Source organism: Impatiens glandulifera, chromosome 7 (assembly GCF_907164915.1).
Source record: "Impatiens glandulifera chromosome 7, dImpGla2.1, whole genome shotgun sequence".
In the NCBI taxonomy this organism is placed as follows: Eukaryota; Viridiplantae; Streptophyta; class Magnoliopsida; order Ericales; family Balsaminaceae; genus Impatiens; species Impatiens glandulifera.
In genome coordinates this window covers 47412036-47433294 of record NC_061868.1, presented here as the reverse complement: position 1 = coordinate 47433294, position 21259 = coordinate 47412036, and the positions used below count along the sequence as shown (strand labels likewise).

The 21259-nt window shown below is 27.2% G+C and overlaps 2 protein-coding genes across 3 annotated transcripts; both read left to right on the top strand.

The window, feature by feature from the left end:
• The first annotated feature begins 666 nt into the window (after positions 1-666).
• Positions 667-21182, top strand: LOC124945280 (gamma-glutamylcyclotransferase 2-2-like). Of its 2 annotated transcripts, none has more exons than XM_047485682.1 (9): positions 667-816; positions 19494-19616; positions 19729-19805; positions 20005-20061; positions 20157-20213; positions 20300-20343; positions 20447-20518; positions 20599-20678; positions 20769-21182. In XM_047485682.1, exons 2-9 carry the CDS (start codon positions 19508-19510, stop codon positions 20933-20935), a joined length of 663 nt encoding a protein of 220 aa, XP_047341638.1. In that variant the 5' UTR covers positions 667-816; positions 19494-19507; the 3' UTR covers positions 20936-21182. The 2 variants fall into 2 exon arrangements, with proteins under 2 accessions (XP_047341638.1, XP_047341637.1); XM_047485681.1 differs by lacking the exon at positions 667-816 and adding an exon at positions 19097-19248.
• On the top strand, positions 6198-7842 carry LOC124910082 (beta-amyrin 28-monooxygenase-like). The gene is made up of 3 exons (XM_047450704.1): positions 6198-6542; positions 6629-7235; positions 7313-7842. The coding sequence occupies exons 1-3, from the start codon at positions 6198-6200 to the stop codon at positions 7798-7800; spliced, it is 1440 nt and encodes a 479-aa protein (XP_047306660.1). The 3' UTR covers positions 7801-7842.
• Positions 21183-21259: the final 77 nt, after the last annotated feature.

Here is a 21259-nt window from a genome sequence, read left to right as displayed (position 1 = left end):
TAGAAGTGAGATGCTCACTTGAGTAACGAGAAATTACGTTTCAACCTTCAATCGTCAATGACGATTTTCATCTAGTTGACTTTGTAAGTAATAATAGATTTAAAACCGAGTTTAACGAAATTAAACAGGCCACGAACTCGGAATTAATTGATTCAAAAACAATGTTGATAACTTTTTTATTTTTTAAAATAATGTACATCATTTAGAAAGAAAAAAAAAGAGTCCAAATTCATGGACATATTACGTGTATCAAATCCAATTAATTATTTTAACATCTAGTTTCTAATTTCTAATGTGGGAATATAATTAAATCAATAATTGTTTAATAAGTTAAATCATATAACTACTTTTTCATATATTACATACATGTAGGTTTTTCTTTTCTTTCCATATTGCAAGTATAGGTAATAAAAGTACATAATTATTATTTTTCTCTTTTATTAAAAGTTAAATTTGGACTAAAAACAGTGTTGACTAATAAATAAATAAATAAAATGATGATTTAATGTCGAATCTAACAGTCCATAATGGGGGGCGTCGGTGGCCCATGAATGTTGACGCATATTTAGACATTTTACATTCATGTCTATGAATCTGGACGCAATCGCGGCATCCATCATTCTTCCTCTCTCTATATAAAATCGATTATCCATTTTCAGTTTATCTGCATCATTCAGAATTTTCATTTCATTTCATTTCCAGGGCTATAGGGTTTCCGAGTCAAAAGAACGAGTTGAGCCCTGGTAGCCGTTACGTTTTTTCCTTTCAATTACACACACATTGCCATCGCAAACAGGGAACTAGCATCTTTCCAAGGTAATTTCGATCATATCTCCGTTTCATTTCCTTTTTTTTTTTCTTCCATTGTTATTTGATCGTATGTTTTTGTTTAGGTTTTCATTTTAATTTTTTGATTTCGCAGCTTTTCAGTTTGCCTCTTATGGCCTTTCCTTGTTCAATTTGCTTCAAATTTGTTTACGTTTCAACTTTCTAAGTGCACTTTAGAAAGAAAAAGGAAAGAAAATCAATGCATCTGCTAACATTATGTTCTTTGTTCAGATACCTTTCAAACATGGTCTTTTGGGTATTTGGTTATGGATCATTGGTGTGGAACCCTGGATTTGATTATCATGAGAAGGTGATTGGTTTCATCAAGGACTATAGGCGAGTGTTTGATCTTGGTAAGTGAGTGAGTGAGCTTTCACTTAAGAGAGAATTAACGCATCAGATTTCATTTCATCTTGTTTGTGTCTGATTTGTATATCTATGCACCCTCATTTGAAGTTCTTTTTTGTTCTAAAAAAAAACGTATTCATTTCCAATCCGTTTTCAAGGGTTAATTGAGCATGTGTTTAAACCTGGATTGGTTCCTCAATATGGATGGATGTTTTCCTCATAGGAAATTGATGGCTGTCCGGGGTTCAAAAGGAGGGGTATTAGCAACCAATTCACTCAGACGCAAACATGAGACTTGTTGTTCTTCATCTTCTGCATGATGTATGTCATTTTGGGGGCGTGGATCATCATGCTCAAATATAGGGAATTCAGGAACCTCCTCTCTTTGAATTTCATCAGTTGGATGTGAAGGTAGTGACTTCTCTACTAAAGATACACAAAGAGGATTGCGAAACTTTGGAGTGAAGTCGAAATATGTTGTACATAGAACATCACATCTTTATCACATCGGATAACAGCAAGAGGGGCTCTTTTAAAAAGACAATTATACTTCACTTTCAACACTAAATCATATCTCACTTTGTCCACACGAATAGCATCATAGACAATTTCAGTTAATTCGTCATATTTAGTATTTCAAGATAGATGTACACCTACTAATGAACTTGATTCAAAAGAACTAACACCATCATCATTTTTCAGCCACTCTCCATCATATAGAACAAATCAGCTAACAAATAAATTGGAATCTACAATTGATAGAAATTTAAATGTTAGTGTAGTAAACAAAACCTACCATAAATGGATCGTGGGAGTGGGGGTTGAGCGTGGGGCGTGGGGCTTGGGCGTGAGGCGTGGGGCTTGGGCGTGGATCGTGGGACGTGTGAAGCATACATTAACATATCATTTTGACAGCATTTCAAACGTACCCATTTTGGGGAACACATCATTTCAAACGGAATGAAATGAGAATGAAAGAAACGTATCCATTTTGATGTTGGTCGATTGGTCTCAGCTGGATTCAGCATCCACACGTACCCATTTTGGGGAACACATCATTTCAAACGGAATGAAATGGAAATGAAAGAAACGTACCCATTTTGATGCTGGTCGATTGGTCTCAGCTGGATTCAGCATCAGTCGGTGGCTGACAGTTGTGGGAAAGGGAGTCGCGGTGACTGGCAGTTAGGCGAAGGGGAGTCGCGGTGGATGGCAGTTGGGGGAAGGGCGTCGCGGGGTGGCTGGCAGTTGGGGAAGGAGTGATGGGGTCGCAGTGTAAAGAAAAAGGGAAAGAAAGAGTGAGTGGGGAGGGCTGGGATTGGGTATTGGGGACCAGGAGAGGATCACTAGGGGAGATAAGAGGGAAAAGGAAGAAGAAAAAGAAAAAAAAATGGAAAAGATTAATAAGTGTAAAAAAGGAAAATTTTTATAAAAAATGTTAAAAATAAAAATGGATTTTTTTGAGGTAAAAAATGGGAATGACCTTTTAATTTGAAACACCTCTTTTCTTTTCTTTTCTTTTCTTTTCTTTTCTTTTCTTCTTTTTTTTTTTTTTTTTTTTTTTGTATAGGTAAACTATTTTAAAATATATAAATATAAATAACTTTTTTTTTCTAACTAAAATAAAAGTGTTTTCAAATGGGAAGAATGTCAATTTTACACACCAAGTTGTAAGAAGGTGTCAAATTTATTTATTAAGTATCAAAATTCTATTTATACCTATTAACTTGTAAAAAAATGTCAAATTTATTTGAAATAACGGAAATATTAAACACCGTCAAAATTTTTGCCACATGTAATATCCACATATTTTTTTATTTATTTTTATATTGTCATTACTTTGATTATTTTTTCATTTAAACAAAACATTAAAAATTGTCCTTATCCATTTTCTCTCTTATCCCACAATTATCCATTTTTTTTTCTTAACTTCCCTCTTCATCTCCTCTCTAATATGCATAGGGAATGCATAAATAAGTACCTTCCTAAAATGAAATTGAGGCCATATCTTTGTAATAAGATCATTCAACCTCTATCCCTAATTTAATTCAAATGGAGTTATAAACATAATCTCTTTATATTATAAATCAAAAATAATTTTTATTAAATTGAGTCTTTATAACTATCTAAAAAAACTGTAAAATTAATAATTGAACTACAACAAATTCAACTAAAATGACATTACATGATTCAAAATGAATTATGTGTGACAAAAATTTACTGTGAATTTAATATAATCTATTAATTTTGAATCATGTAATTTCCTTTTAGTTGAACCTGTTGTAGTTCAATTCTTAATTTTATATATTTTTTGGTTTGGTTAGATATAAAACTTAACTTAATATAATTTATTTTTGGTTTATAATATAAAGAGATTGTGTTTATCTCTTTCCATTTGAATTAAAAGTGGATAAAATAATATACGATAATATGATAATATGATGTGTAGAGAGATAGAGGTCAATAAACCTCAATTTCATTAATTAGTTTCATTTTAGGAAAAATAATTAATCGATCCCTATATAGATGGAGATGGAAATGGAAATGGAAAGAGAAAAGTTCAAAGAAAATGAATAATTTTGAGATAAAGAGAGAGAAAAAATGAATAAAGAAAGATTTAATGTTTTATTTAAATTGAAAAATAATTAAAGTAATGTCAATTTTAAAAAAAAATGGATATTACATATGGCAAAAAAATTGACTGTGTTTAATATTTCCGTTATTTTAAATGAAATTGACACTTTTTAACAAGTTAGTATTTATAAATAGAATTTTGATACTTAATAAGTAAATTTGACACCTTTTTACAAGTTGGTGTGTAAAATTGACATTCTTCCCGTTTTCAAATGTAACAATAGTCAGTGGCGGACCTACAAGGGGGGCTTTGGGGGGCCCGGGCCTCCCCCAACCTTACAATAATTTGTTTATATATATATATTTAACAAATAACTCTTAGTCTAGTTGGCTTTGTAGCTCAACAGTGAACCTGAAGTCAGGTGTTCGAACCTTGCCTCACCTTAAATTTATTTATCATATTTTAAAATATAATTTATCTATAAACTAATTCATAATTTTATATAAATAAAGTATAAAAAATATTTATATAATAATTATACATTATTTTTTATTTATTTCAATATAATAATACAAATTACTTATATTTTAAAATTATATTTATATAACAATTATACATTATTTTTTATTTATTTCAATATAATAATACAAATTACTTATGAGGGTAAAATATAAAAATTAAAATAATAATAGTTTTTTATATTTCTTAATTTTAAACTATTTCAAAAATTTATAAGAAAATATTAATTAATATTAATAAACAAGTTAAAATAGTTACATTATTTTTGTATTTTTATTTTTATTAATATTTTTTATTTTTTTTATATTCTCATAAAATTAGGCTGAAACATATTAAATTAGATTTTCATATTTTTTATATAGTTAGTTTTTTATGAATTTGTTTTTGTGTTATATTTGATTAAAAATTTATTGGGAATTACAAGTGAGTTATCACTTTGCCTACAAAGAGAAGATCAAAATATAGTTCAAGCCATGTCATTGATTGCGAGTTCGAAAAATCAATTACAAAAATTTAGAGAAGATGGATGGCATGATATTTATAAAATATTAATTAATATTAATAAACAAGTTAAAATAGTTACATTATTTTTGTATTTTTATTTTTATTAATATTTTTTATTTTTTTTATATTCTCATAAAATTAGGCTGAAACATATTAAATTAGATTTTCATATTTTTTATATAGTTAGTTTTTTATGAATTTGTTTTTGTGTTATATTTGATTAAAAATTTATTGGGAATTACAAGTGAGTTATCACTTTGCCTACAAAGAGGAGATCAAAATATAGTTCAAGCCATGTCATTGATTGCGAGTTCGAAAAATCAATTACAAAAATTTAGAGAAGATGGATGGCATGATATTTTGGACCAAGTTAACAGTTTTTGTCAATTACAATCGATCTCAATACTTGATATGAATGAGCATATGATAATTGATAGCAATGGTAGGCGAAGAGGAAAAGGAGAACTCATCACTAATCTTCATCATTATCGTGTGGAAATCTTTTGTCAGGTATAATAAATATTATTTCTTATCTATTAATAGTTATTATATATTATCTATTAATAGTTATTATTTATTATTTAATGCTAGGTTGTTGACTTGATTATGCAAGAAATAAATAATCGTTTTTCAGAAGTTAATACATAATTACTTGATTGCATATCATGTCTTCATCCCAGAAATTCATTCTCCAAATTTGATATTCGTAAACTCATTCGTCTTGCCAAACTTTATTCTGGAGATTTCACAGGCAGTGATTATTTATTTTTGGAACAACAACTTCGGGCTTACTTATTTAATTTGCGAGATGATCCTCAATTTTCTTCAATTGAAGACTTGGAAATTTTTGCTCAGAAATTGGTTATAACAGAAAAAACATATAGTTTTTCCATTGATTTATCGATTGATGGAGTTGGTTTTAGTTTACTAGTTGCAACTGTATCCGTTGAAAGAGTTTTTCCTGCAATGAAGACCGTGAAAACTGATTTGCGTAATCGAATGGAAGATGAATGGATGAATGATAGTTTAGTTGTATATGTTGAAAATGATATTTTCTCAACAATTGAAAATGAGCCAATATTGCAATATTTTCAACAAATGGAATCTCGTAGAATAAATTTGTCTTCTTTTGTACTGACTCATGGACAAGAATAATTTAGTAATTGTGCTTATTAGTATTTTATAATTGTGTTTGTTAGTATTTTATGTAATTATCAAGTAAAATTTTAATTAAAAAATGCATTTATTTGATCGCCAAAAAAATGCTACGTTACTATGTATTCGGCCCCCCCGAGAAAACATTTCTGGGTCCGCCACTGACAATAGTATGTACATATTTATTAAAAATTGACAACCGCTATATATATGGACCATCAACCATTCATTTCAAAACACACTCTTCTTTCTTTATCAAGTTCCAACAATGGAATTTTCTCTCCTCTCGGACGTCCTCCCCCTAGTATGTGTCCTCATAGCCACAGCCCTCACGGTTAGGCTCTTGAGGTCGAAGTCTGATGCCGGTTCCTTACCACCCGGGACCACCGGATGGCCGATCTTCGGCGAGAGTTTGGAATATCTCAAGAAAGGATGGAATGGAAACCCTCAAGAGTTTATACAAGAAAGAATGGCCATGTTCTCCCCTCATGCCTTTAAAACTTCCCTCTTCGGGGAGCATACCATCGTCCTTTGTGGAGCTGCGGGCAATAAGTTTATGTTCTCGAACGAGAACAAACTCGTCACCGCTTGGTGGCCCACGTCTATTGACAAGGTTAATAATTTACTCGACTCATCAGTACTAATAATATTTCATTTGAATTCAGATTATATCTAATAAAATAAATTGTTTTGATACAGATATTTCCATCGTCAACTCAAACTTCATCGAACGAGGAGATGAAGAAAATGAGGAAGCTCCTCCCGCATGTTCTAAGGGCGGAGGCCCTTCACCGTTACATTGGAATAATGGACTCCATCTCCCGTCGCCACCTTGAATCTGACTGGGCTAACCGCGATGAGGTCACCGTGTTTCCACTTGCCAAGATGTACACATTTTGGCTCGCGTGTCGCCTCTTCATCAGCGTTGAGGATCCCGATCAAGTCGCTAAGTTCTCCGAGCCCTTCAACCTCCTCGCCTCGGGGATCTTTTCTGTCCCCATACACATCCACGGGACGCCTTTCAACAAGGCCATTAAGGCCTCCAATCAAATTCGAAAGGATCTTAGAGCCGTTATCAAGCAAAGGAAGATCGACTTAGCCGAGAACAAGGCGTCTCCTACTCAAGACATATTGTCGCACATGTTGTTGACGGCCGACGACGATGGAAACTTCATGCATGACATGGATGTTGCCGATAAGATTTTGGGATTGTTGGTTGGAGGACACGACACCGCTAGTATAACAATAACCTTCATCATAAAATATCTCGCCGAGTTGCCCGAGGTCTATGCCGAGGTTATTAGAGGTAAGTCAATCAATCTTAAAAGAAATGTCGACGTTGTTTATTAAATGATTGAAATTGAATTATTTTTAACTCAACAGAACAAATGGAGATAGCGAAATCTAAGGCACCGGGAGAACTATTGAATTGGGATGATATTCAAAAGATGAAATATTCATGGAATGTGGCATGCGAGGTGTTGAGACTTAACCCTCCCCTTCAAGGTGCTTTTCGTCAAGCCATAGTTGATTTCACTTACTCCGGTTTCTCCATTCCAAAGAGATGGAAGCTCTATTGGAGCGCACACTCGACTCATAGAAACCCTAAATATTACCCCGAGCCAGATACTTTCAACCCATTGAGGTACGAAGGTAGTGGACCGGCACCATACACTTACGTGCCCTTTGGAGGGGGGCCACGGATGTGTCCCGGTAAAGAGTACGCGAGGTTGGAGATCCTCGCCTTCATGCACAACCTAGTCACGAGATACAAGTGGGAAAAAGTTATTGTCGATGATAAGATCATCGTGGATCCTATGCCCGTCCCAGAAGGTGGCCTCCCAATTCGCCTTTATCCTCTAAAAGCCTAAATTGCCTATTGTAATGGTTTCTCGAGTTGTTCTCATAGTCGTATCTACTTGAAACTCGAATGCGCTATGGTCATAAACACTTTAGTTTGTTTGTTGAAACTCATATACATAGTGGTCATAAACATGCATGTACTGGTTTCTTTGAAAATGTTTTAGACTTTAAGTTTAATATATTACCTCAATTTGTAAGTGTAATCATCCTAATAATTTTTGCAAATGTACTAGAAATCTGGCCAAATGTATTTTTAAATAAAGTTAATAATTATTGTAAAAGAAGTTCAGTAAGAGTCTACTAGCTCGAACTGAGTTCTTACATTTTATGATTGAGCTTGAATGATTTTTTGTAATTTATTATAGTCATCATTTTATTATTATAAGTACACAACTCAATCTATTAGTAAATTAGTGTATATATATGGTAAATAATTCACTCATTCGTTCTAATTTCTTCAACAAGATCTTAACGTACAGGTCGGTTTATCTGATCACATCTCGATCATTCTAAAGAAAATTTTTAATTATTAAATTTACATACCTGTATATTAATAGCATATATTGAAAGAATGGATATCTCTGGTTAGAAATTAATAGGTAAATGAATAATTTTAGTTTGTCAAGGTATTGAGTAAATTCCAAATAAATGACATGATTTGAGAATCAGATTGAAATAAGAGATTGGTGGGTTAATTAGTGTACATGTTAAGATAATACAAAAAAACATATTTATAAAAAATGATAAATCAGGCATTCTTTTATGATAAAATAAACTTAAAAAAAATATAATAATAGTTTGTCCCTTTTGAATTATTATTAAGTTCTAAATAATAATGAGATTTTTTTGAAAGATTACTAAAAAATAATATACTTTAACAACAAAATTAACTGTCTTTAAAGCATGATTTATCATAAGTTAAAAGATTTAATGCAATAAATTAATATTGGCAAGGACGGATCTATGTAGGGTTAGTTGGGTTGAAACCCATCCCGAATAAATATATATATATATATATATATTACGATAGAAACGTGACATCACCCTAATTTAATAAAAAATTTAATATAATTCAATGTTTTTTTTCTAATTATTAAAAAAATGGTAAAACTTACTTTTATAACCTCGTTTAATCTAAAATTTTCTTACTATTTTTTTAAGTTAATCCTAAATTTTTTTCAAACACACCAACTATAAATTTTAGGTCTGTCCCTGAATATTGTGACAGAAGGTTGGAAGGGAATTGTCAAAGTTACGTACCGACGAGAGTTGTAACCGGTGGTAATTCTTAAAATGAGATTTACTTATGGATTTTACAAATGTAACTATGAGAGTTATGGTCCCGACGAGTTCATGTGGGTGATCCTTTACCAACCAGAATTATTGCCCTAGTCCCCGGGTAATGTTCATAGCATCAAAGATGAGTCAATCATTCTACTTGGGTTAGGTCTTAATTTAATTAGGTCTTATTTGACTTTGTAATATGTTAATGGGCTATTGTCTAATTAGTTAGATACTATATGTAATAGCTTACCGGTGACAATTATCGATAGTTGATTCAAGAGGATGATGAGTTACACTATAAATTTGACACATTTCAGACTTCCATTAAAGTCAGGAATGTAGAATTTTTAGTGTTGAAATCTCTTATGGTTGTCTTTTTATTTTTGTTAACTAGCATGCCTAGACATTTTACACCCATTACCACCAATCAATAATGATATATGACTTCAACTTATATGTTTTAATAACAAACTAATAAAATATAGATAAATAATTAGGAGAGGAAAATTGGGAGGGTAAACATTATTGGCTATAAAAATGAAAAAATATAAAGAAAAAGAGTAGAAAAAAATTTATTATTTTTTCGTGCAAATCAAATTAACCCTCCTCCAAATTAACTATTCCAATCATTTATCTAGGGTTAGTGTAGGAATCTTGTTATGTGGAGTTTATTTGTAAGATTATTTTGTTTGAGAGCAATTGTTTAGTATATTTAAATTTGAAACAGATATTTTTGGAAACGGTGAATTTTGAAAAAAAAAATATTATATAAACTATATTGGGAAATATGATTACAAAATGTTCTTCCAAATTAAGTTACATATATGCTTTATACCTAACCCTAGACCCAATAAAACCCATTATTGTTGACTTGTAGCTTCTTGACAATGTCAACCCTTGTTAGTTTAAAATTTAAATGGCTGACTTCTACTAATAAATGCTCATTAGTTTTCTTTATATATATATATATATATATATATATATATATATATATATATATATATATATATATATATATATATATATATATATATATATATTTAGTTTATATGATACTGCTTAATTTAAAACAATTTTTTAAATAAATTTGTTGTCATATGACCTCAATAAGGAAAGAGGTTGTACTATACTATGACACAAACAACACCCAATTATTATTATTTTAACAAAGTTTCGTTTCATTATAATATAATTTTGGCATAAATAATATAATTTTAAATATAAAATTGAATTTTGTAATTAGTTAGTAATTATTTTAGACAAAAGGCGTGGAAATTGGAAAAATGGTTAATTTTGATAAAAATAGAAATAAAGTTGTTGATGATTAATTTTCTGGTCAATATTTCAAAGTCTATATATGGAACATTAGTATTCTCATTAGCATATATACTATTTTGTAAGGAGATGTTATATTAGTCAAGTCATTCCACAATCTTGTAAGTACATTTCTGTTTCCATCACACCAAAGTAAGTAAAGTACTATATATAATTAATTAATTAATTAATTAATTAAAGACACTATTCTTTCTTGCAAACCAAGTAAATTTAATTAGACTAGATGCAAATAAATATAGAACTAAGAATTGATTTATGTGAGGAATGTCGTACCCAACTATTTTTTTATTACATGCCAAATTTATATATATATATATATATATATATATATATATTAATAATAATAACGATGATGTATTAGATTTTATCTTAACAGTTTCAAACGCTGTAAACTTATTATCTACATTAATTTATAAATAAAAGATGAATGTGACTAATTTAACTATCTTATTTTCTATAATTTTATAGATAATGAAAAATCTCAATTTGATCAAAAAGTTGATTGTACTTTGTTTTGAGTTTAATTTTCTCCGGGACATATATTTTTTGAAATTTTGTCTTACATTAAGTTCAAGTTCCTTCTGACTTTAATTTTTGGTTCCGTTCTTGATCAAAACTATTGATTATTTATAACGCGTCAACCACCACCCAAAATCCTAAATTATTGATCGATCGATCATACAATACCATGAGCAACTAAACAGGGGTTATTGATGAAAGTTTCATTGAAACTTCCTATAAAAAAAAATAGTGAGGTTTTTTTGACAAACTAAAGCTATAATGGCCTTTTGGGAAAATAACTACTTTTTAATAGCATGCCCTTATTGACCAGTTAAGAAACAATAAATTAACTGGCAAGTGGAGAATTAATATATTTTGGTACTTTCCTAGTTTCAACCAACCTAAGGTTGATACTTATTTCATTAATTTAATTAATCATAAAAATCCCAACTAAACGATATAACTCATAAAAAAACAGTTTATGAGAGTCTATGAGAATTTATCTATTAATTTGTCTTATGTGATCAATTAAATGATTTAATAATTAAATATATATATAAATTTTGAGTAAAAATACTAATAATTTGCATCAAACAATCTTTTAGTATTTCTATGTTAGATTATATAATATCATATTTTCATTAGAAAATTATATATATTATTTAGGGAGAACACATCAAACTATAATATCTAAACCCATTTCTATCCAACTTATTTAAATGACAGTAATAACTTAATTTTATTATAATGTTTTTTCATTAGTCTAGAAGATCATAAGCAAATGATGCTGAAATAAATAAAAAGAACTAAATATAACTAGTTAGGACAATTGTTGAGATGACTTTTTTATTTTATTTTAGAAAATTACTATATTCTCGTCAACATAATTATCTCACTAATTAAATATTAAACGTTTTTAGTGGTATTATAATATAAGATAAGATAATATATACGTAAAATATAATATTGGTCATGTTTGAAAACACATAGAATTGAGATGTTAGAGTTGAACGAACAAATATTATTAAAATTATTAATATATACATAATTAAAAAAAATCATAACATTATTATCTAAATTAATATCTAATTAATATATTAAATTTTTTTTAAGTAAAATCACAGTATTATATTATAAATTATGATAATATTATATAAAAATTTATAAGTCAAATATAATATAATAATTTATGTAACTTTAAATATAATATTAAATATAAAAAAAACGTACAGTATATAGATGAAACTCAATTTACTACTTGTTACAGCCAATTTACACCAAACATCTATACTTTATTGAGTTGATTAAGTAACATATATAATACTTTCTATCTTAGATTTTATTTCCTCTATATTTTTTTCATACTTTCTTCCACCATATTCTTATAGTCTTCCTCATCTTTTAAGAGGTTTGATCTTGGGATTTTTTTTTTTTTTGTGTATGTATTTTTTTTTAATATTTAATATAAAAAGTATATAATTTTGAATTTTTCTAAAATGAATATTAAATATTTAAATTTAAAATTTAATAAAAATATATTAAAAATATTTTAGTATTTTGATTGATTAATTTAGTTGTTCAAAATTCAAATGAGTATTATTTTTGGAATTTAAGAAAACTAGTAAAATCACACAATTATTATCTCTAACTTCTACCTAAGATGTTTCAAATGAGAAATAAATATGTAACTTTTAGTCTCTTGGTTGGACGGACTCTTGTCATTTTCATTTTGAAAGTGAGATTTCAAAGTTAAAAAGATAGCGATTTAATATAAATGTCTTTTGTATTAAATAAAATACTAAAATCCAGACATCAAACTAGCTCTAACTAACAATCTTAATTATTAGTTGATGAAAAATTAACATTATTTTTTTAGTGATGGTATGAAAATGATTAGAAAAATCAAAACAACTTAAGTTTGAACATACTTTGTCTTGAGTTAATAGAAAGACAAAAAAATAAAAATAAAAACATCACAATAATTAAGAACTCGATAATCAAAGTTAGTGTACTCTAAAAGGGCATTAGTTGTTCACTTCATTCCATTATAGTAAACTCCACAAAATAAGTTCATTTCGTACTAATTCTACTTCTACTCACTCTTTCAATAACTCTTTCGACGTAACAAAGTTTATCTTTATTTGTGATCTTGTCAATTATATTAAGAATTTCTCAATTTCATCGCATCTCATATATATGATGCGGATATACAAATGAAAGTTTGCATTGGAGAAGTAATTTAATACATAAAGTATTATCTTTTTATCATTTGGATCAAAAAAAATTAAATACCTAACATCTAAGAATGTGGTTGAGAAAGGTTTGACAAAATTTGGGGATGAAATGAATTTGTAAGGTATACTTTAAATTGACTGGACCATATATATAAGTCAATTATGACTTAAACATGTCCAAAAAGTCTAACCTGCCACACCCTATTCATATTTATTTAAATTTCTCGTTATATTAATTAAAGTGATGATGACAGTACTATACTTTCTCGACATCAATCTTAATTAAATTACCTAAAATTCAGGCCTCAATTAAGAAGTGTGAATGGTCGGTTGTTAGTTGTTAGTTGAGTTATGGTAATTTATAATTCGGAAATGCTGATAATCCTCTAAACATTTATTGAGTGCATAATTCCGTTCAAATTTAATCTATTATGGTAAGTTGATTTTAGATTGTATTGACATGACTATAGAGAATAGTGTTAATTTTTTTTTAAAATAATAAACTTTAGTGGATGCTAATTTTCAAACTAAGTTTTCATATGTAAAATACAGAATTACAGATTAAAGATAAGGATTGGTCAGTCTCCTCTATTTTGATTGGATTTGATTTAATGTTTCTATAATGACTTTGTTGTTATCTTGTTTATAAAATTATGTGATATAAGAAATTGCAAGGAAAAATTATGGTTAAAAATGTATATTAAACACAGAGTTGAAAGAAAAAATAAAAAGGAATCATACAAGTGTATTCTATGAAACAAATCTTAGTTTTTGGAAGAAAAAAAGATAGAGAAAAATTAACTAAACAGTAAATATTTTTTTTATTGAAAGATATATAATTGTTGTGTATATATATATTTTGAGAAATAATTAGGAAGGGAGTTTGGGTGAAAAGGAATATAATTTGATTGGTTGAAAAAATTAAATAATTTCTTTTTTTTCTTTCTTTCCTCCCACTTTTCTATTTTCCCTCCTCATTCTCTCCTTTATAGCTTCTCATATATTTTACTGCTAAAAGTAATAAAATTGAGTTAATAGATAGTATAAATTAAAAATTTATTTATATGAGTTATTTTTTATATAGCAATTAATATACACGGCTGAATATTTATAAATAAAGTTTCATAATTAATAAAAGAGTGTTTGTTTATTGTTTCTAGATGTTAATAAAAACTTTAAAAATTTATAATTTTAAATGAAAATTTTATTTTATTTTAAAAACTATTAAAATTCCACAACCAACCCTTCTTATTGTAACTCCAAAGTCCAGACTCCTTACCTTATATTTTATTTTATTAGATATCTTTTCAGTTATTCTAATAAATTTTCAAAGTATTTTTTTTATTGCGTTTACTAACTTTACCTTTGATACAGAAAAAAAAATATTATTTTTAATTTTTATTTACAAAAGTATAGATATTTTCACAAAATATAAAATAACAAAATACTTTATTTTGGTTATGGCAGGTATAGATTTTAAATAGATTTTGGGTCATTTGCCCATTAAATTTTGAAACTTAAATTATAGTGATGATTTTAATTTTATGATTTATATAATTTTATTTAAAAATAAATTAAATAATATAATAAATTTTATAAATAATTTTTTTTTACAATATCATTTACTTAATTATATAATTTATAAATTTAAAACCTGTTGAATTTTGAAACTTAAGATTATAGTGATGATATTAAACTTTTACAAGTTTATATATAATTTTAATTTTATGATTTATATAATTTTATTTAAAAATAAATAAAATAAATAATATAATTAATTTTATAAAATATATTTTTTACAATATCAATTACTTAATTATATAATTTATAAATTTATAACCTGTTGAATTTTGAAACTTAAGATTATATGGATGATATTAAACTTTAAGATTTATACAATTTTATTTAAAAATAAATAAAATAAATAATATAGTTTATATATAATTTTAATTTTATGATTTATACAATTTTATTTAAAAATAAATAAATTAAATAATATAATTAATTTTATAAAATAGGTAAAATATAAATTGTTGATTATAAATGATTACAAAATGTTCTTTATGCCTAACCTAAAATCAATAATTATAATTGACTTGTAGCTACTTAGGTTATCTCCAACACTACACCATTCTCATACCCATAATGGATTTTCAACTACAATCAGCAAACTCATTATGCGTTTTTCCCCTTTTCTACCTCCCAAAAACGCATATTTGCGGGTCTTATTTTCACATACCCATAATATTAATTAAAAATTAAAAAGGTACTTAAAATTTAAACATGTTTTAATTTGAATATTTAACTTTATTTTATATAATTTATTTTAAACATTTAATTTGGTCCTTTCATTTTTAATTAAAGTGAATTATTATATTTAGTTTTTTATATATAATTTATTTATATGTTTAAATTTTATTTATCCTATACATTTTTATTATCCATTTTTTTCCATTGAGGCCGAACCTAAACCTGTGCTCGAGAGATAGCTGTCCATACACTGATAAGGGATGTATGGATTCTCGAGAAGAGAGGAGCCTAGTCGCCATTTTTATATCTGAGTAGTTCAGAATATTCCAAAGATTTTTACCTTTGGACGGTTGGAGATGGAAGAACATCTAATAATTTATTAGGTACTGTACGAAGTATTTGAAATACGGATCAATATCACTACTCTTCTCCGCATCATTTACTAAAACACACCAAAGCACGAAAGTCAGAATCTTTCAGAAAATAGATTAAAAAGACTCCTTTTTTACATAGTTGAAAGTTCCTATAACACGATTGTATATCTTTTTTCAGCCTACTTAAGTCCAACCCATTTGGACCCTATTTTTAATTATCATAAATTTATAATAATAAATAATATTGATAAAAATTAAAAAATAATAAAATACAATAATTATATTTCTTAAAAATATTTATATTATAAGTATGTATAAGTAATTGATATATAATTAATTTTATCATAAATTTTTTTAACCAGTTAAGTTTGAAATTTTTTTTTACAATATGACATAATTTTTTTCTGAATTTAAATTATTAAATGATTTAGATAAAAATTATCAAATCATTAAGTGATTAGCTGAGTTATCAAACACTCTCCTTATTTATCAATTTAAATGTTAAACAGGTATGTAGCAACATCAGTGACATCGTAGCAACATCAGTGACATCTGTTCATGAGATGGAGAATGGGTATCTTTTTAGTTTAAGAATGCTTATTAATTTTCTTTATATATATATTCAATAAATATATTTAATTTATATGATACTACTTAATTTAAAACAGTTTTTTTTTTTAAATAAATTTGTAGTCATATGAACCCCTAAAGAGGTTGAATGTACTATACTATGACAAAAACAACACCCAATTATTATTATTTTAACTATACTATAATTATATAATTTATAAATTGAATTTTTAAACTTAATATTATAGGATGATATTAAACTTTTACAATTTTATATATAATTTTAATTTTATGATTTATACAATTTTATTTAAAAATAAAGAAATTAAATAATATAATTAATTTTTTTAAATAATTTTTTTTTACAATATCATTTACTTAATTTTATAATTTATAAATTTAAAACCTGTTGAATTTTGAAATTTAAGATTATAGGGATGATATTAAACTTTTAAAAGTTTATATATAATTTTAATTTTATGATTTATATAATTTTATTTAAAAATAAATAAATTAAATAATATAATTAATTTTATAAAATATTTTCTTTTTTTACAATATCATTTACTTAATTATATAATTTATAAATTTAAAACCTGTTAATTTTTTAAACTTAAAATTATAGAATTTTACAAGTTTATATATAATTTTAATTTTATGATTTATATAATTTTATTTAAAAATAAATAAATTAAATAATATAATTAATTTTATAAAATAATTTTTTCAAAATATCATTTACTTAATTATATAATTTATAAATTTAAAACCTGAATTTTACAAGTTTATTTATAATTTTAATTTTATTATTTATACAATTTTATTTAAAAATAAATAAATTAATTAAATAATATAATTAATTTTATAAAATATTTTTTTTACAATATCATTTACTTAATTATATAATTTATAAATTTAAAACCTGTTAATTTTAAAATTAAGATTATAGGGATGATATTAAACTTTACAAGTTTATATATAATTTTAATTTTATAATTTATACAATTTCATTTAAAAATAAATTAATTAAATAATATAGTTAATTTTATAAAATATTTTTTTTTTACAATATCATTTACTTAATTATATAATTTATAAATTTAAAACCTGTTGAATTTTGAAATTTAATATTATAGGGATAATATTAAACTTTTACAAGTTTATATATAATTTTAATTTTATGATTTATACAATTTTATTTAAAAATAAATAAATTAATTAATTAAATAATATAATTAACTTTATAAAATATTTTTTTATAATATCATTACTTAATTATATAATTTTTATAAATAATTTTATATATTTTTTGAAATTATTAATCTATAAAATACTTAATTATATATAAATAATAATATTATATAACTAATATTTATATAAATTAAACTCTTGTTATTTTGAAAAATTTTAAAAGTAATTTTTTTATATGAAGTAGAAAATAAAGTAGAATTAATAGTGGTTACAAAGTCATACGAGTCATAGGCCTCAACCCAAAATTAAGGGGCCAAAACATTAGTAGACCGCTAAATCCGGACCTTAGACCTAATACAGGCTATAAGGCTTCGTTATCCGGCCCAGTTAGTTTTGCTCGAAATCTGGCCCAGTTTTAATTCGGCTTGCAAGTCTAGGTCTAAATAATTTGTTTGTATTAAAAAAAGGTAAATAAAGGCAAGCTGCTCAAAAGCCAAAATTAAGTGCCTTGTTTGTTGTTTTAAAAAAGAATTTTTGAGAGATGAGTATTCAGATTAATGTTTTTCTTGTAAAAAAATGTGTACTTCAAATTCTTATTTTTATTTTACTTTCTTCCAACTTGTGTCATCATTACTAATCTTCCTATACTATGGTAGCCATTGACCCAAATTAATCGAAAACGAAAACCAAAGATAATATAATGAGTTTTGAATCGCTTTTAAGCTGGATTAATGTATTTTTTTTTAATAAGTTTGATCATATTGCATTCACATGCGTTTCCACTTTGATAGTGGTATTTAATTCACACATACTCTCCCTTCATGATAATGAATGACGTCTCAAATTATGGTTACATTCACTTAAGTGAACAGTTTTTAAAAATAGTTTTTTCAAGTGCAAGTAATAAAACATTATATCAATTGAAAAAAGATTTTTTTATAACAATACATGAATATATTAGAAGTGAGTTCAACCAGTTGACTTGTGAGTAATAATAGATTTAAAACTGAGTTTTGTTGGACAATCCTTAATATGTTTAAACTGAAGCTACTTAACCAAGTTAAACAGGTCACAAACTCGGAATTAATTGATTCAATCACGACATTGATAACTTTTGTATTTTTTTTAAATGATGTACATCATTTAAAAAAACATGTCCAAGTTCATGGACATATTAGATGTATCAAATCCAATTAAGTATCTTTACATCTAGTTTCTAATGTGGGAATATAATTAAAGCAATAGTTTTTTATTAAGTGAAATCAAATAACTACTTTTTCATATATCACATTAATTATTTTTTTCTTCCATATTACAAGTATAGATAATAAAATTATTATTTATTTTTTTATTAAAAGTTAAATTTGGACTAAAAACAGTATTGACTAATAAATAAATAAATAAAATGATGATTTAATGTCGAATCTAAGAGTCCATAATGAGGGGCGTCGGTGGCCCATGAATGTTGACGCATATTTTGCGATTTTACATTCATGTCTACGAATCTGGACGCAATCGCGGCATCCATCATTCTTCCTCTCTATATATAAATCGATTATCCATTTCAGTTTATCTGCATCATTCAGAATTTTCATTTCATTTCCAGGGCTCTAGGGTTTCCGAGTCAAAAGAACGAGTTGAGCCCTGGTAGCCGTTACGTTTTTCCTTTCAATTACACACATTGCCATCGCAAACAGGGAACTAGCATCTTTGCAAGGTAATTTCGATCATATCTCTGTTTTCTTTTCTTCTTCCATTGTTATTTGATCGTATGTTTTTGTTTAGGTTTTCATTTTAATTTTTTGATTTCGCAGCTTTTCAGTTCGCCTCTTATGGCCTTTCCCTGTTCAATTTGCTTCAATTTTGTTTGAATTCTTTTTACGTTTCAACTTTCTAAGTGCACTTTAGAAAGAAGAAGAAAAGAAAATCAATGCATCTGCTAACATTATGTTCTTTGTTCAGATACCTTTTCAAACATGGTCTTTTGGGTATTTGGTTATGGTTCATTGGTGTGGAACCCTGGATTTGATTATGATGAGAAGGTGATTGGTTTCATCAAGGACTACAAGCGAGTGTTTGATCTTGGTAAGTGAGTGAGTGAGCTTCCACTTAAGAGAGAAACACATCTGATTCCATATTTCTGTATTTGTTCATCTTGTTTGTGTCTGATTTGCTCATCATTTTGTCTATTTCTCAGCCTGCATCGATCACAGGGGAACACCTGAAAGACCTGCAAGAACTTGCACCTTGGAATTCAGCGAAGGATCTGTCTGTGTATGTGACCTTTAGCTTTTCAAAATGTTGCAAATCTCAATATCTCAGATAATCATAAAAACTCAAACCAGAATCTGCAATATTTGAAATCTGGGCCTATATTGGAATCTCCAACTGAACATGGGTTTGATCATTTGGATTGTGAATTCCAAATAGGATTATTTATATATGTTTCTAATATGTGAATTTGAAATGACAGTGGGGCGCAGCCTTTTGTGTGCGAGGATCTCCCGATGAGGAAAGAAAGGCAATGGAGGTATTTTAAATGTTAAAAGTTTGAATTTCCATATTCCTAAACTAGATATTAAATGACATTGTTACAAATTACAAGTCTATTTTTTGCACATGCAGTATCTTGAGCGCAGGGAGTGTGAATATGATCAGAAGACATATGTGGACTTTTATAAGGTAATCTCTTGGTTTTATTTGAAATGTTGTTTCGTCTCTTCCATCATTATGATCTAACTTTAACTGCACATTCCTTGTTTTCATAGGAAGGGGATGATGACACAAGGGCTGCAGTTACAGGAGTCATGGTGTAAGTATTTGAACTAAAATAGGAAACTATTCAAACCATATATATATATGTATTGATTCAAATATGGATGAGTGACAAATTGTTATTAATTAACATTCTACAGTTTCACATCCACACCTGATAAAGAATCAAACAAGTATTACTTGGGCCCTGCTCCATTGGAGGAAATGGCTTGGTAATTCAAATTCTTCTCTATTGACTCCATTTGGAATCTTGATCTTTGGGTTCTTATATTATGCTGTTTTGAAATTCCAGGCAAATTGCTACAGCTCATGGTCCTTGTGGCAATAACAGAGACTATATCTTCTTATTGGAGAAGGCCTTGTTCAATATTGGTAGGTTTTTGTTGAAAAAAAAAATGATTTAGATTGTATCAATAATAACCATGGGTTCTGATTAGATTTGTGGAAAATAAAACAATGTAGGTCATGAAGATGACTTTGTGATAAAGCTGGCGTCTGAAGTGAGGAAGGTCCTTGCTGCTTTGAAAGTGGGTTCTTCTTCTTCAATGGAGAAGAACATGACTATGAGGATGAGTGTGGACAGTATTCCACTGTTACCACTTGTAGAAGCTATTTCCATGAACTCCTGATAATGGAAAATACCAAGGAATCAGCAGAAGAAGAGGCTAACTTTCATTATTTTTAATATTGGGATCTTATTGATCTTCCATTTATCTGACTAGGAAGAGTAGGAGGGTAGATGAAGGCAAGTATGATAATTGTCTTATTATAAGCAATTGTCATATCATTGTTATGCTTATTTTTTGTAATAGAGAGAGATCTCTATTTACTTAAAAGGTATTCTATCAAAATGTTATTCAGAAAGATTTTGCTGTTGTTCTATTATAGTTACATACAACTATTCTTCTTGATTTTTTTTTTTTTGTAAAAGATTAAATTGACATAACTTAATG

Coding starts and splice junctions, on each gene's coding strand:
- LOC124910082 (XM_047450704.1), top strand. CDS start 6,198: ATGGAATTTTCTCTCCTCTCGGACGTCCTCCCCCTAGTATGTGTCCTC. Junction 6,543..6,628: donor GGCCCACGTCTATTGACAAG/GTTAATAATTTA, acceptor GTTTTGATACAG/ATATTTCCATCGTCAACTCA. Junction 7,236..7,312: donor CTATGCCGAGGTTATTAGAG/GTAAGTCAATCA, acceptor TTAACTCAACAG/AACAAATGGAGATAGCGAAA.
- LOC124945280 (XM_047485682.1), top strand. CDS start 19,508: ATGGTCTTTTGGGTATTTGGTTATGGTTCATTGGTGTGGAACCCTGGA. Junction 19,806..20,004: donor TCAGCGAAGGATCTGTCTGT/GTATGTGACCTT, acceptor TTGAAATGACAG/TGGGGCGCAGCCTTTTGTGT. Junction 20,062..20,156: donor AGGAAAGAAAGGCAATGGAG/GTATTTTAAATG, acceptor TTGCACATGCAG/TATCTTGAGCGCAGGGAGTG.